General features: G+C 45.5%; 1 protein-coding gene and 1 long non-coding RNA gene across 7 annotated transcripts in view; one reads left to right on the top strand and one right to left on the bottom strand.

Moving 5' to 3' along the window:
• Window positions 1–1397, bottom strand: part of USP31 (ubiquitin specific peptidase 31) — a 62928-nt gene extending 61531 nt beyond the window's left edge. For 2 of the 5 annotated variants that reach the window (XM_060648770.3, XM_060648771.3), the window contains exon 1: window positions 109–298. Coding sequence is in view for 2 of the 5 variants with exons in the window: in XM_078440064.2 (XP_078296190.2) it covers window positions 642–1271 (630 nt within the window). In the remaining 3 variants the exon portion in view is untranslated. The other 3 variants (XM_078440064.2, XM_078440065.2, XM_078440066.2) reach the window with 3 other exon arrangements.
• On the top strand, window positions 359–12742 carry LOC132689213 (uncharacterized). Of its 2 annotated transcripts, none has more exons than XR_013552906.1 (4): window positions 359–452; window positions 3815–3894; window positions 4891–5023; window positions 12476–12742. It is a non-coding gene; the product is annotated as an uncharacterized LOC132689213 (long non-coding RNA). The 2 variants fall into 2 exon arrangements; XR_013552905.1 differs by having other exon boundaries at window positions 3815–3962.
• The last annotated feature ends 1220 nt before the right edge of the window (window positions 12743–13962 follow it).

Below are 13962 nucleotides of genomic sequence, written 5' to 3'. Positions count from 1 at the left end.
AACCACTATCTGATATTACCTCCTCACCTTACTAAAATCTGTAATGATAAAGAGAATAAACGCAGCAAATATACATGGTACTATGCACAATGGAAGCGATTTGCATACCAGGTTGAACCTAATAGAAGTGCCAATCTGTAAGTCAAAAACGGTCAAAAATGGGTAATCTCACAGGGTTCAACCCAACATATCAACTTGTTTGCAGCTCACAACCACCTATGAGGTAAGTACCGGATGATGAAGCTGGCACAGAGAGGATGAGAAACCTGCCTGAGGTCACAATGCTAGTAAAGCATTGTGGCGGAACGAGGATTTGAACCCAGGCTCAACTTGCCCACCCCCAAGAACGTAAGTTCAATGAAGGCAGGAAGTCATGTTCATTGCCATATCCCTCCAGGGCCCATCACAGGGCCAGGCACGTAGTAAGCCCTTAATACTCGAAGAATGAATGGGTGAGTCTCCCTTACAAACAGTGGCATCGGTCCTAGACTCGGGGCCCACACCTCTTTAGACCCGTGCGCTGGTTGGCCCGCCGCGCCGCCAGGAAAGGAGGAATGGAAGGGAGACCTGGGGAGCCGGGTGCCCCAGGGACGCAGGGGGCAGGGCCCCCCTCCTGGGGGTGGGGACGCGGCGGGGCTCACCTTGAAGTCGCGGCTGTGCTGCGGGGTGTACTCCAGGGTCCAGAGGGCCCGCACCAGGTGCGCCAGCTGCTCGGTGACCTCGCCCTGGCCCTGCGTGCCGCGGCCCACAGGCTGCTCGGGGTCAGGCGAGGGCTCGGGCCGCCCCGCCCGGTACTGGCCGAGCGCCAGATACTCGGCGAAGAGCTCGGTGTTGCTGAGACACTGCAGCGTGGCGTTCATGAAGCACGTGTTGCCGTGGTTCCGGAGCCCCGCCACCCCGGGCACCGGCTCGGCGGCGCAGGCGGGCGGCGCGGGCGAGGCGGGCGGCGGCGGACACGGCGGCGGCGTGGGCGCGGCGGCCGGCCCGGGCGGGAAGCAGCTGCGGAGGCCGCCGCGGTCCGGGGCGGCGCCCTCGGAGCTAAGGTGCGAGAGCGTGGACAGCGTCTTAAGGACGCGGCTCATGAAGCTGCCCACCGAGCGCGCCGACGAGGGCGAGGCGGGCGCGGCCGGCCCGGGCCCCGCGGGGCCCCCCGCGCCGCCGCCGCCGCCGCCCGCGCGGCCGCTCCGAAACAGCCGCTTGCTGAAGGAGCGCTTCTCCTTCCCGCCCGCCGCAGCCGGCGGCCCGGGCCCGGGCGCCGTTACCTTGGACATGGCGGCCGCCGACGCTCATCACCTCGTCCGCCCGCCCGGCCCGCGGCCCCGCCACGGCCGCCGCCGCATCCCGCCGCGCCGCGCCTCACCGGGCCGGGGGGCTCGACGCCCCGCACACCTCAGAGCGCCGCCGAGCGAGCCAGCGAGCGAGCGGCGGCCGGCGGGGCGGGCGGGCGCGCGCGCGATCCGCCCAGCTGGGCCGCTCACGTGACCCGCCTCCCGGCGCCGCCCGCCCGGCGCTGAAGCCGTTGTGGCTGCCATGTTTATTGTGGGAATGGATATGCCCCTCCAGCCAGACGAGATGACTCTCGGCTCCGGGGCGGTCCCGCTTTGTGAAGTCCAAGAGAGGCCATGTCTAATGTGGGCACGGTCCCAGCAAGGTGGACAGCGCTGGGCTCGTGCCCGGGGATGGACCCCAGGGGTGGGTCTCGGTCCTCTGATCTGATGGCGGAGGCCTTGAGAAAGTGCGGAGATCAGGTTGCCGCCCCTTACCAGACCGTGGAAGAAGTGACAGATATGGCCCTGAACAGTTCTGAGCAAGCCAGTCCTGCCCGGCTCCCGAGGGACCCGGACCGCCTGCGCGCCTACCCGAACGCCATCACCGAGTCTGGCACGCCCCAATAGGCTTGTCTTCCAGGTGGCACGTTGTGGTCGCAGTGAAACCGTATACTCAGAATTACCTTCCTTTGCAGACCTGCCTTTAAAGCCCCGCTGAGCTCTACCTTCATTCATTCATTCAACATACGCCAGGCACTGTAGGCGCTGGGAATATGACAAAGTATGACATTAACACAGTTCCTGCCTGCCCTCTTGCACTTTCTACTCGCGGTTGCTGATAATAGCTGCTATGTTTCAAGCATTGTGCTAAGCATGCAATATTTCCTTTAATTTTCAACTCAATGCCTTTGAGATTGGTACGATGTATCCATTTCAAACCCAAATTTGTTTCAAAGCCTCTAGGCTTGACCTGTAAACGAAAGGTCACAGACCCACATACAATCACAGGGACCAAGATGGGTTATATCAAAGAATCTTGGTGTTTCAGTCATCATATTGACAATTAATACTTCAAATGACTTGGTTCTCAGTGTTGGGGAGAATATAAGGAATGGTGGGGACTGACCAACTACAAGTCAACATCTTTCTAAGGGGGGTGGCTGCCACTCTCAACCCCATCCAGTTGTTCCCGTGTGAAAACGAGGGCTCAGATCATCTAATTTCTTAAAGAGAAATTGGGAATCCTATTTTTAAATGTTTCAGCCAAAAAAATAGTGCAGAAAAAAGAGAAAAGTATGTCTTAGGGCTCCTGGGTAGCTCAGTCATTTAGGCATTAGACTCTTGATTTCCACTCAGGTTATGATCTCACTAGTTCAGGAGGTGGAGCCCTACATCAGCCTCTGTGCGGACATCACAGAGCCTGCTTGGGATTCTCTCTCCCTTTCTCCCTGCCTCTCTCTCTCTCCCTCTCTCAAAATAAAATAAACATTTTTTTTTTAAGTACATATTTGGGCTGCCTTCATCTCAAAATTAACTGGTTTGTGACCTCCTCTCTATAGATTCTCCTCTTTGCTAACCTTTGGCCTGAGTCCTGTTTACTATATAAGAGAGAAATCAGGGAAGGGCGAACCCTTCTCCTTTTTAAAACAAAAATCCACCTTACAACAAATTTCAGAGTAAATGGCTTTTGCCAGAGCGACCCACACCAAGTAAACAGGGACTGTATGGTGACACCCCCCAGGGTGCTCTGCACTAGCCTCCAAATCACCAACATCCCCACCTCCTACTCAAATATCCATTCTTCACCACACCTTGAGCTCATCTGAGCACCAGGAAGAAAGCAATCTGATCATTCATACTGAAGTTTGAATGCAATGGCCCTTGGCCTTTGCAGACATGTTTGAGTTTTTTTCAAATATGAAACTCATGGGTGAGGGAGGGACAAAAGGAAGGAATCGCTTTTAGTGGAATTTCAAGCAGTTGGACAACACTTTATCACAATACCCAGCCATTGTGTTATAAGTTTGTTTGCTTGCTTACTAGCTTGTTTCTAGGCAGTGGGAAGGGTCTTGGAGCTGTGGTCTCCTTAAGTGTCAAACTGACTTAGAAGTTAGCCCTCAATTAGTTTTCTCTAATTTTATTTTTTTTTTAGCACTGCTTTATTTTGGACTTAGATGTTCATAGCACCATCTTGCATGCTCAAAATCCCCAAAAACTATCAGCTCTTAAGGCAGAGGCTAGATCTGTTTTGCTGACCATAGAGCCCAGCATTGACCATGGTTCTAATAAATGTTTGGTTGAATGAATAAACTGCTTTAGAAAGAAATTGAGCATAGCAAAAGCTTTTCACTCCCCACATTTTATGCCCTGAGCCCATCTCCAATTTCAACCACCGCTACAATCTGTGTAAACCATTGCACTGTGATGATCCCCACTTCAAATGCCTCCTGTTTACTTCTTTGCTTTCCTGCCGGAGGGTTTTTTCCAAAGCCAAAGAACTCTCACCAGAGGGGAGTTTGAATTAACAACTCTTCCTCCCCCAACAGGGACAACCTTCACCCAGTGGGAAATACCAGTCACTGGATAAGCTCCCAGGAATCTCAGCCTTTGGAGAGACAACTGTAAGGTGCACCTAACAGAATTCTTCAGAGAGTTCCCAAAGGGATGGAGCCCCAGTTGCCCACCTTCAATAAGGCACCCTTTCTTGGATTTCTCGCTTTCCCTGTCTTCCTCTTCCTACTCTACTCCCTCACTCTAGCTTCCAGGATCACCTCCCAAATACACTACCTGCACCCAGGTCTTTGTCTCAGGCTCTGGTCTAAGGACAATCCAAACTAAGACACTGAGCAACTTTAATCAGGGGTAGGTATTTAAACCCAAGACAGATATGGAATTGGTCAACACTGAGCTTTCTCCTAGCTGCTGTACACGATCCTTGACCTTATCTACCAACAGGCCTTGTCCACGTGACTGTCCAGCTGACTGCTTTCCAGGTCATCATGCTTTTGTTTTACTGTCACACATGGCTGGCAGACAGCAGGTGCTAACAAACGCTACTTTTTTAAATTTACTAAACTGGAAGTCAAAGATCAGTGGAAGTTGACCACGCTGTTTCTCTTTATACTGGAGCCTTAGCCTGAATATGACCCCATTGCCTAAGCCTTCCTCTCCAGTCCAAGCAAGCCACGTGGAATGCCATCTCACTGTGTGCTTTAAAAAAAATTAGGGCTGAGCCCATCACCAGATCTGACTTCTTTGGCTTAGCACCACCAGACAGAGGCAAGCTCGGGCTCATCCGCATTGAACATCGCCTCCTCCCCTAGCCCGGATGCCACTTACACATTTTCCTGCCAGCATGTAGCAAAATCCACAATGTAATCAGTGTAGTTCAGCTGCAAACCTGAGGCTGGTTTCCACTGGAATCCACTAAAATACAGTTCTCTCTGATTTTCTCGTGCTGGAGTTGCCCTCCAGTCCCCAGCAGGATGGAATGTCTTGGTCTTCCTTCAGCACCCTCAGGCAGGTGGGAAGACACGTAGGCCTTTGCTCAAGCTGTTTCCTCTGTCCCAAACACCTTTCCTTGGGCCTCCGCTTAACTAACCTGTCTTTGTTCCTTCTGCAGGCTCTCTTGGCACCTCTCAGTCATGACAGTAATGTTACCACAGTAGAAGTCAGCTTACAATCTGTCACCTGCCCTGGAGTGTAGGCTTCCACCCAGGAGAGGCCATCTTATTCATTATTGGACATCTAGTAAGGTAGCCATCGTAATAGCATACAGATGTATTTGGAAGCCATACATCTAAACTCCTTAGTGGGACACGTGACCCCCTTCCCAGTCTGGCCTCTCCCACCATTACAGGTTTATTGGTCCCACAAAGCCCCAAAGCCAACCTACCTATCTTGGCCAGAACACGGTTGGAAAATAATTCCTAATTGGAGCATGCAGATGGTCTTTCTTTTAAGACCCACACCAAACAACGTAACAACATTCTATAGTAAATCTTCCACGTCCCTCTCTGTACCCACCGCTTACCCCTGCTGAACCAGGGAAACACAAATTAGAAAGAGCAATGCAGTGACTCTCATCATGATCCAAACTTAGTCCATCCCTGCAACCATTTCCGTAAACTGATACCTCGGATCAAAGGGTATGCACATTTCATATGTTGACACCTATTGTCAAGCTGACCTCCAGAAAGGTTTTATCCTGCCAACAATGATTGGGGAGCACATATTTTCCGGTCCCAAGACAGCGCTGAGTTTTTCTGTCTTTTTTATACTGGCAAATTCGAGGAACAGAAGATGTCCTGTTAATGTGTTCCTATTTGTAGAAATGAAGTAGAACATTCCGTACTGTTGTTTCAGCTAGCTAACATCTAAAAAGACTTCTGGGGTGCCTGGGTGGCTCAGTCAGTTAAGCATCCACCTCTTGATTTCGGCTCAGGTTTGATCTCCCAGTTTGTGAGTTTGAGCCCTGCATCGGGTTCTGTGCTCACACCGCAGAGCCTGCTTGGGATTCTCTCCTCCTCCTCCTCCTCCTCCTCCTCCTCCTCCTCCTCCTCCTCCTCCTCTACCTCGTCCTCCTCCCCTGCTCACACACTCTCTAAATAAATAAATAACATAACATTAAAAAAATTAGATAAACAGACTTCCTATTTGGAAAGGATCCCAAATTAGGACAGTGCAGGCTCCCACTGTGAAAAATGGGCAGGAGCTGGGGAGCAGGTTGCCAGAGCCCAGGTGACCTAAAGCAAGGGCAATCAGATGCTTCCACTTGGGCCTTGGCTCTGGAAGTATCTACATAAGGTTAGTTGGAGACAATACAGCAAATTAGTGAATCTGGTGGCTCTGTATTCAGCAGAGGATCCAGTGGTGGCAGTGAGGGTCCAACTGGCTGCTCTAGAGGCAAGTTCTTACTGGTGTCTGCCTCCCTAGGTTTCTGCCCAAGCCTGTTTCTCTGGCTCTGTTTATTGTGTGAGCTAGCCTGATAGGCTTCCTATAAATTCCTTTACTGCTGAAACTAACCTGTGTCAGTTTCTGTTGTTTACAGTCAAGAAAATGACTAAGTAATGCCCCTTTTTTTTTTTTTAGCAATTTGTACTTTTAGTGGTATGATTTACCTGTCCATATCATGTGTCCATTTCTTCTTTGATGTGTTCCTTTTATAAATGTCTGCTAATAAAAGCACCTGGCAGATGAATTACATTATTCCTTGGTCTATACCAGTTGGTTATTTACCTTTTACCACGTTTATAATGTTTTCATATCAAATAGAAAATTTTAGTTATTTTATATGGTCAGGTTGATCAGTTTTTTTCATAAAAGTTTCTGATTTTTTTTTGAATACATGATTAAGAAAACAGCCTTTCCCCACTCCAAAATCATAAGAATACTTAGAATGTTTTCATTTAGTGCTACTATGCTTTATATTTCTTTCCTTTGTTTTACTTGTAATGTTGGCTCCGTATGAAATTTATTTTTGTGTGAGAAATGAGGTAGGGATCTTGCCTTTTCCCCACCCTATATGGCTAGGCAGCTGTCTCAGCACCATTATAAAAAATTATCTAACCTTTCCCCACTCTTTTATAATGTCACTTTTTATCACATATTAAAGTCCACACACATTTAAGTTCTGAAAAATTCTGTTCTAGTTCATTGATGTGTCTCTATAAGATGGGTTTAGAATATATTGCCATGTTTGGTAGGATCATACCTCTCAGTATTTTATTGGCTGTTTGCTTTTTCTCTCAGATGAATTTAATCCTTTGGGGGAATTAATTTATATAGATTAATTTAAAGAAAGTTGACATCATCACAATATTTATCTTCTTATCTGAGAATAAAGTATGTCTTTTAAAAATTATACAAGGACTTTTAATGTCTCTCAAAATAGTATAGTTTCCTTCCATAGGTCTGTGTAATATTAATGAGTTTATTCCTCTCTGTTGCTATTATGAATGGGATATTATATTTTCTGTTGTCTCTAGGACAAAATTTTTTGGTTCTTTGTTTTAATTTTTTTAAGTTTTATTTATTTATTTTTGAGAAAGAGAGAACACAAGTGATGCAGAGGCAAAGAGAGAAAGAGGGAGACACAGAATCTGAAGCAGGCTCCAGGTTCTGAGCTGTCAGCACAGAACCCAGTGTGGGACTCAAACTCACAAACCATGAGATCATGACCTGAGCTGAAGTCAGAAGCTTAACCTACTGAGCCACCCAGGCACCCTGTTTTAATTTTTTTTTTTTTAATGTTTATTTTTGAAAGAGGGAAAGGGTGCGTGCTCAGGAGCAGGGGAGGGGCAGAAAGAGAAGGTGACAGAGGATCCGAAGCAGGCTCTGCACTGATAGCCTGATGCAGGACTTGAACTCACTAACCGTGAGATCATGACCTGAGCCAAAGTCAGATGCTTAACTGACTGAGCCACCCAGGTGCCCACAAAGTTTTTTGTTTTTGTTTTTGTTTTTTTTGAGAGAGAGAGAACATCTGAGCAGGGAGAGGGGCAAAGGGAGAAAGAGAGAGGGTCTCAAATGAGCTTCATGCTCAGCAGGAGCCTGGTGTGGGGCTCAGTCTCATGACCCTGAGATCATGACCTGAGCCGAAATCAAGAGGTCGGAAGCTTAACAGACTGAGCCACCCAGGCGCCCCAAGACAGTTATTTTTGTAACAAGCCACCTTGATTTACTTTAGTTCTTCCTCAGAATTTTCCGTTGATGCTCTGGAGTTTTTCAGGAATTCATATCAATGCAGGAGATAATAACTTGGCCTCTTCCTTTATAATACTTGTACCTTATCTTTATGCTTTTCTCATCTAATTGCCCATCTGGAATTCTGTTAAGTAATATTAGTGAGAGTGGGAAAGCCTGCATTGTTCCTGACATTAACAGCAAGGCTTCCAGTGTTTTACCATTAAGCATGATGCTTGCTTTTGGTTTGAGATATATATTATTTATTGCATTAAAGTGGTATCCATTTCTTCCTCCTTCAGAAAGTGTTATTATCAGAAATGGATCTTGAATTTTACCAAATGCCCTCTGGGCATCAACAGTGATGGGCATATATTTGTTTGGTTTTGGTTTTGTTTCTGTGTTTTTTTTTTTTAACCTTTGACCTGTATACCCATCATAGGTTTGTTTTTTTTTTTTTTTTGCTTTTTTTTTTCTTTTGATCATATTTTTCTTTATAGATGTTTGCTTGGATTTTATAAACTTTCAAGTATTCTGCAGAGTTGTGACAAAGCTGACTATGACAGTTTTTGTTAGTTTTGTGGAGGGAATTTAGATTTTCCAGTTCCACAATTTTCACTGATGCCTAACACAAGTTAATCTTTTTTTTTAATAATTTTTTTCAATATATGAAGTTTATTGTCAAATTGGTTTCCATACAACAGCCAGTGCTCATCCCAAAAGGTGCCCTCCTCAATACCCATCACCCACCCTCCCCTCTCGCCCAGCCCCCATCAACCCTCAGTTTGTTCTCAGTTTTGAAGAGTCTCTTATGCTTTGGCTCTCTTCCACTCTAACCTCTTTTTTTTTTCTTCCTTCCCTTCCCCCATGGGTTTCTGTTAAGTTTCTCAGGATCCACATAAGAGTGAAAACATACGGTATCTGTCTTTCTCTGTATGGTTTATTTCACTTAGTATCACACTCTCCAGTTCCATCCACGTTGCTACAAAGGACCATATTTCATTCTTTCTCATTGCCACGTAGTACTCCATTGTGTATATAAACCACAATTTCTTTATCCATTCATCAGTTGATGGACATTTAGGCTCTTTCCACAATTTGGCTATTGTTGAAAGTGCAGCTATAAACATTGGGGTACAAGTGCCCCTATGCATCAGTACTCCTGTATCCCTTGGGTCAATTCCTAGCAGTGCTATTGCTGGGTCATAGGGTAGGTCTATTTTTAATTTTCTGAGGAACCTCCACACTGTTTTCCAGAGCGGCTGCACCGATTTGCATTCCCACCAACAGTGCAAGAGGGTTCCCGTTTCTCCACATCCTCTCCAGCATCTGTAGTCTCCTGATTTGTTCATTTTGGCCACTCTGACTGGCGTGAGGTGATATCTGAGTGTGGTTTTGATTTGTATTTCCCTGATGAGGAGCGACGTTGAGCATCTTTTCATGTGCCTGTTGGCCATCCGGATGTCTTCTTTTAGAGAAGTGTCTATTCATGTTTTCTGCCCATTGCTTCACTGGGTTATTTGTTTTTCGGGTGTGGAGTTTGGGGAGCTCTTCGTAGATTTTGGATACTAGCCCTTTGTCTGATATGTCATTTGCAAATATCTTTTCCCATTCCGTTGGTTGCCTTTTAGTTTTGTTGGTTGTTTCCTTTGCTGTGCAGAAGCTTTTTATCTTCATAAGGCCCCAGTAGTTCATTTTTGCTTTTAATTCCCTTGCCTTTGGGGATGTGTCAAGTAAGAGATTGCTATGGCTGAGGTCAGAGAGGTCTTTTCCTGCTTTCTCCTCTAGGGTTTTGATGGTTACCCATCATAGGTTTTGGGTAACGAACAACATAAACTATTTTAGCTAATTTAAGCAGAAAAAGGGTTTCTTGGAAGGGTGGCTATAAAGCAACTCACAGAACACTCAGAAAATCTTCAGAATCAGACTGGGAAACCAAAGAAGAAAGTACGTTGTAGCCAGAGACCTGCTCCAGAAAATTCTACCTAAGATGGCACCATCGATGATGCTGAACATGCTACTGCCACCAAGACTGTTACCACCATTTGACGGTGGCAGCCACACTCTGGACTCTTGGTTCTGCCATAGCCACTCTGAATAATCTTGAATAATATCTGATTGTCCTTGAACTTTTGCTATCACGGCTTCAAAATCCTAAGCCCAAAGTGGAAGCATCCACTGATTGGGCTAGATCCTAGTTCTGGTCATGAGCTGCTGAGACATAGGGAAAGGACCATAATGCCCTATAGCTTCCCTCGTGGGAGACTGACCTGCCTCCCCTCTATCTTGAGATTCCCTCCAAAAGGAGCACCACTGAATGCCAGGCAGCCCGAAATGACAAATGCCCACTGTAACCTATTCCTGTGGTGCACCATACTGGTAACATCAAGCGTATTGCTTTGTCTGCTTGATAACATTTCATACAGAATTTTATATCTATTTTTATAAGAAAGCCAGCCTGAAGGCCATGTGTGTGTGCTCAGTATCCTTGTCAGGTTTCCGTTTTACCAGCTCTTTAAACACAGTTGTGAAATGTCCCTATTTCTTTAGGTCTGGACCTGTTTTCAAAGGATGTGTTTTCAAAGGACTATAAAATTCACCTAATTTACTCTCTAGTTCTGGTAGAGCAGGCAGTTCTTTGAAATATTTTGTAATTTTCATCCATGAATATTGACCTGTCTGAATTTTCTTTCTCCTCTTGAATTAATTTCAGTCATTTTATCTTTTAGAAAATCACCCATGTTTTCCAGTTTACTAGCAAAACCTTACAAAAAATTATCTCATGGTTTTATTTTCATTTTAGCTCAGGGCCATGGAGGCAAGTTAAATATATTCCTCAATTTGTGACTCTGTCATCATTGGTGTGGTGATGGCCTCCCCTGCTCCCTACCCATTTCTTGTCTCCAAGGACATTCACTAAGATCCAAGATTGTAGCTGGTGCCCTACCTGGAACCTGTGGGATCCTTTTGCCTTTTCTGTGTGCCCATCCCCAGCTGTGTACTTTACTACAAATGGCTGCACCTGTGATTGTCTTCTGGCACCTGCTTTTGGGCTACTGCCACTGGGTTGTCTGCTCACACAGAAACCTGGAAATGCCTAGGGTTTATGTTTTCTGGAATGGCCCTCAGCCAATGACAGTGCGGGAGTGTGGAAGCTAGCTTCCCTGCCTCCAGTCATGACAAGTCATGAGGTGGAACATTCCAGAACTCCCTCCAGGATTAGACTAAAGATACTCTTCCTGAGACCTTTCCCCTGATCCCATCCTTCCTTGACTTCTTCCTTTTCCATGACCTGTTCCCCTCACCTCTTAACGAGTTTCTTCTAAGAGGTCTTCCTGAATAAATCACTTCACACAAATTCTCATCTCAGGGTCTGGTGCTGGGGAACTGGTCTAGGACAAGGATGATTTAACTTATTCCCAGCCCTGAATGATTGGCATCCATCTAAAGAATTGCATTCTAACACCCAGACATTGATTGTCCTAGAGATGCAAATGAGATCCTGTGAGATTACAGAAGATGAAATCAGTAATTCAGTTGGGAGGAGATAACAAGCACTTCATTTAGAAAGTGTTAGCCAGACTGGGTTTTTAAGGATGAATAGGAGTTGGCCAGATAGGAAATATAGTGGGGGTAGGGTGTTACAACAAGAGGTAAAATGGACAAAAATTTATAATTATAAATTACATGTGGTTCTTATGCTTTAGGGATTCAAAATATAGTGAGTGAACGTGGAAAGCCAAACAAGTCTCAGAGAAATTGTAATGCAAGGGATAAATAAGGGCTAGAACAAAGAGGATGTTATTATTCTTGCCTCAGAGAATGAGCTGGGTTTGAAAGAAGTGAAAATGAATTTTCTAGGCAGAGAAGGGAGTAAGGGAACCCCAAGGAGACAGAAACACATGTGCAATGATGCAGTGAGTCTCAAACCCATGAACCGTGAGATCATGACCTGAGCTGAAGTCAAACTCTTAATCAACTGAGCCACCCAGGCACCCCTCTCTCTTTTTATTTTTTTTTTAAACATTTAAAAAAATTTTTTTTAACATTTATTTATTTTTGAGACAGAGAGAGTCAGAGCATGAACAGGGGAGGGTCAGAGAGAGAGGGAGACACAGAATCCGAAACAGGCTCCAGGCTCTGAGCTGTCAGCACAGAGCCCGATGCGGGGCTTGAACTCACGGACCGCGAGATCATGACCTGAGCCGAAGTCGGACACTTAACCGACTGAGCCACCCAGGCGCCCCACCCCTGTCTCTTTTTAAACACCAATGGAACAGGACTCTAGTCCAGAGCCTTAAGTAGGCAACACTGTTGGAATACTTTGTAGTTTACATCCCACGTGATCTTTGGGAACCTTGCTACTCCCCGGTGAGAGGTAGAATCTATGCCCCGCTCCCTTTGGAAACTTGGTGGGCATTTATGACTCTCTTGACTAGCAGAATTCAACAATGACACTATATGACTTCTGAGGCCAGATCATAAAGCACAATATACATTTTGTCTCTCTGGGTCTTTCTTAGGATATTCACTGTTGGAACCCATGCCATGAGGAAGCCCAGGCCACACTGAGAGGCCCACGAGGAACCAAGCCCAAAGTCCTGAGCTCCAGGCCCTGGCTGAGCTCCAGCTGAAAACCAGCACCAACCTGCCAGCCGTGCAAGTGAGCAATCTCGGAAGTGGGTAATCCACCCAGTGATGCCTGTACAGCAGAGACAAGTCTTCCCTTCCAAGCCCTGCCCAGGTTACAGACTCATGGACAAAATAAATTATTGTGTTGTTTTAACCCATTAGGTTGTGGGGTAATTTGTTACTTATAGTTGGGTAACCAGACAAGCTATCTGGATAGATTTTAATTAGATTGTTTTGTTTTCCTCTCTTCATTTTTATATTCGCCCTCTATTTATGGCAACACTGATTATCTTCTTGCCACAGTGATATGAAATTTAAAAATATATTTATTCCTTGAATGTGGGCTCGACTTAGTGACTCATTTCCAATGAAAAATTGTGGAAAGGGAAAATTAGCAACTTTGGAGTGCAGAGAGCTGGCAGCCACTACCTTAACCAAGGTTAACCTTGATCAAGGATAAGTCATGTTGATATTAAGCAACCCCTTGTGGTAATCAGGGTTCTCCAGAGAAACATAACTGATAGGACATGTGTGTGTATATACATACATTAATATATATAGAGAGAGAACAAGAGACAGGATGGAGCAGAGATTGTGGGAAACAAAAGACAGAAGGAGAGATTTATTATAAGTAATTGGCTCACATGATTATGGAGGTTTAACAAGTCCCAAGATTTGTAGTCATCAAGCTAGAAACCCAAGAGAACCAATGGTCTACTTCCAACCAAAGGCCAGCAAGAAAAGCCAATGCTTTTGCTCAAGTCCAAAGGCAGGGGAAAAACAACAACAACAACAACAACAACAACATCCCAGCTCATACAGTCAGACAGGAGGAATTCCCCTTAATTGAGGGAAGGTTGACCTTTGTGTTTTATTTGGGCCTTCAACTGATTGAATGTGGCCCATCCAAATCAGGAAGAATAATCTGCTTCACTCAGGCTAACAATTTAAATGTTACCTTCATCCAAAAACACCCAGAATACTGTTTGACCAAATATTTGCGTGTCCCATGACCCTAACAATTTGACACATAAAGTTTAACATCAAACCCTAGTACAGTGTGATGAAGAAGGCACTTCACCTCTATGGTATTCTTCACCAAAAACTAACTCTGGTCTAATCATAAGGAAATACTTCATATAGACCCAAATTTAGAGACATCTACAAAACCACTGACCAGTACTCTTCAAAAATGTCAAGATCAGTAAAATCAAAGGCTGTAAAAGACCAAAGGACTTTAAGAAGATACAATGCCTAAATGTAGTGAGGTACCCAGATTAGATCCTGCAATATGAAAAGGGTTTTCATGGAAAGCCTGATGGAATACAAATAAAACCTGGACTTGAGCTATGCCAATGCTAACTTCTTAGTCTTAACA

Source organism: Panthera onca, chromosome E3 (genome assembly GCF_046562875.1).
Source record: "Panthera onca isolate mPanOnc1 chromosome E3, mPanOnc1 haplotype 2, whole genome shotgun sequence".
In the NCBI taxonomy this organism is placed as follows: domain Eukaryota; kingdom Metazoa; phylum Chordata; class Mammalia; order Carnivora; family Felidae; genus Panthera; species Panthera onca.
This window is presented reverse-complemented; position numbering and strand designations above follow the sequence as displayed.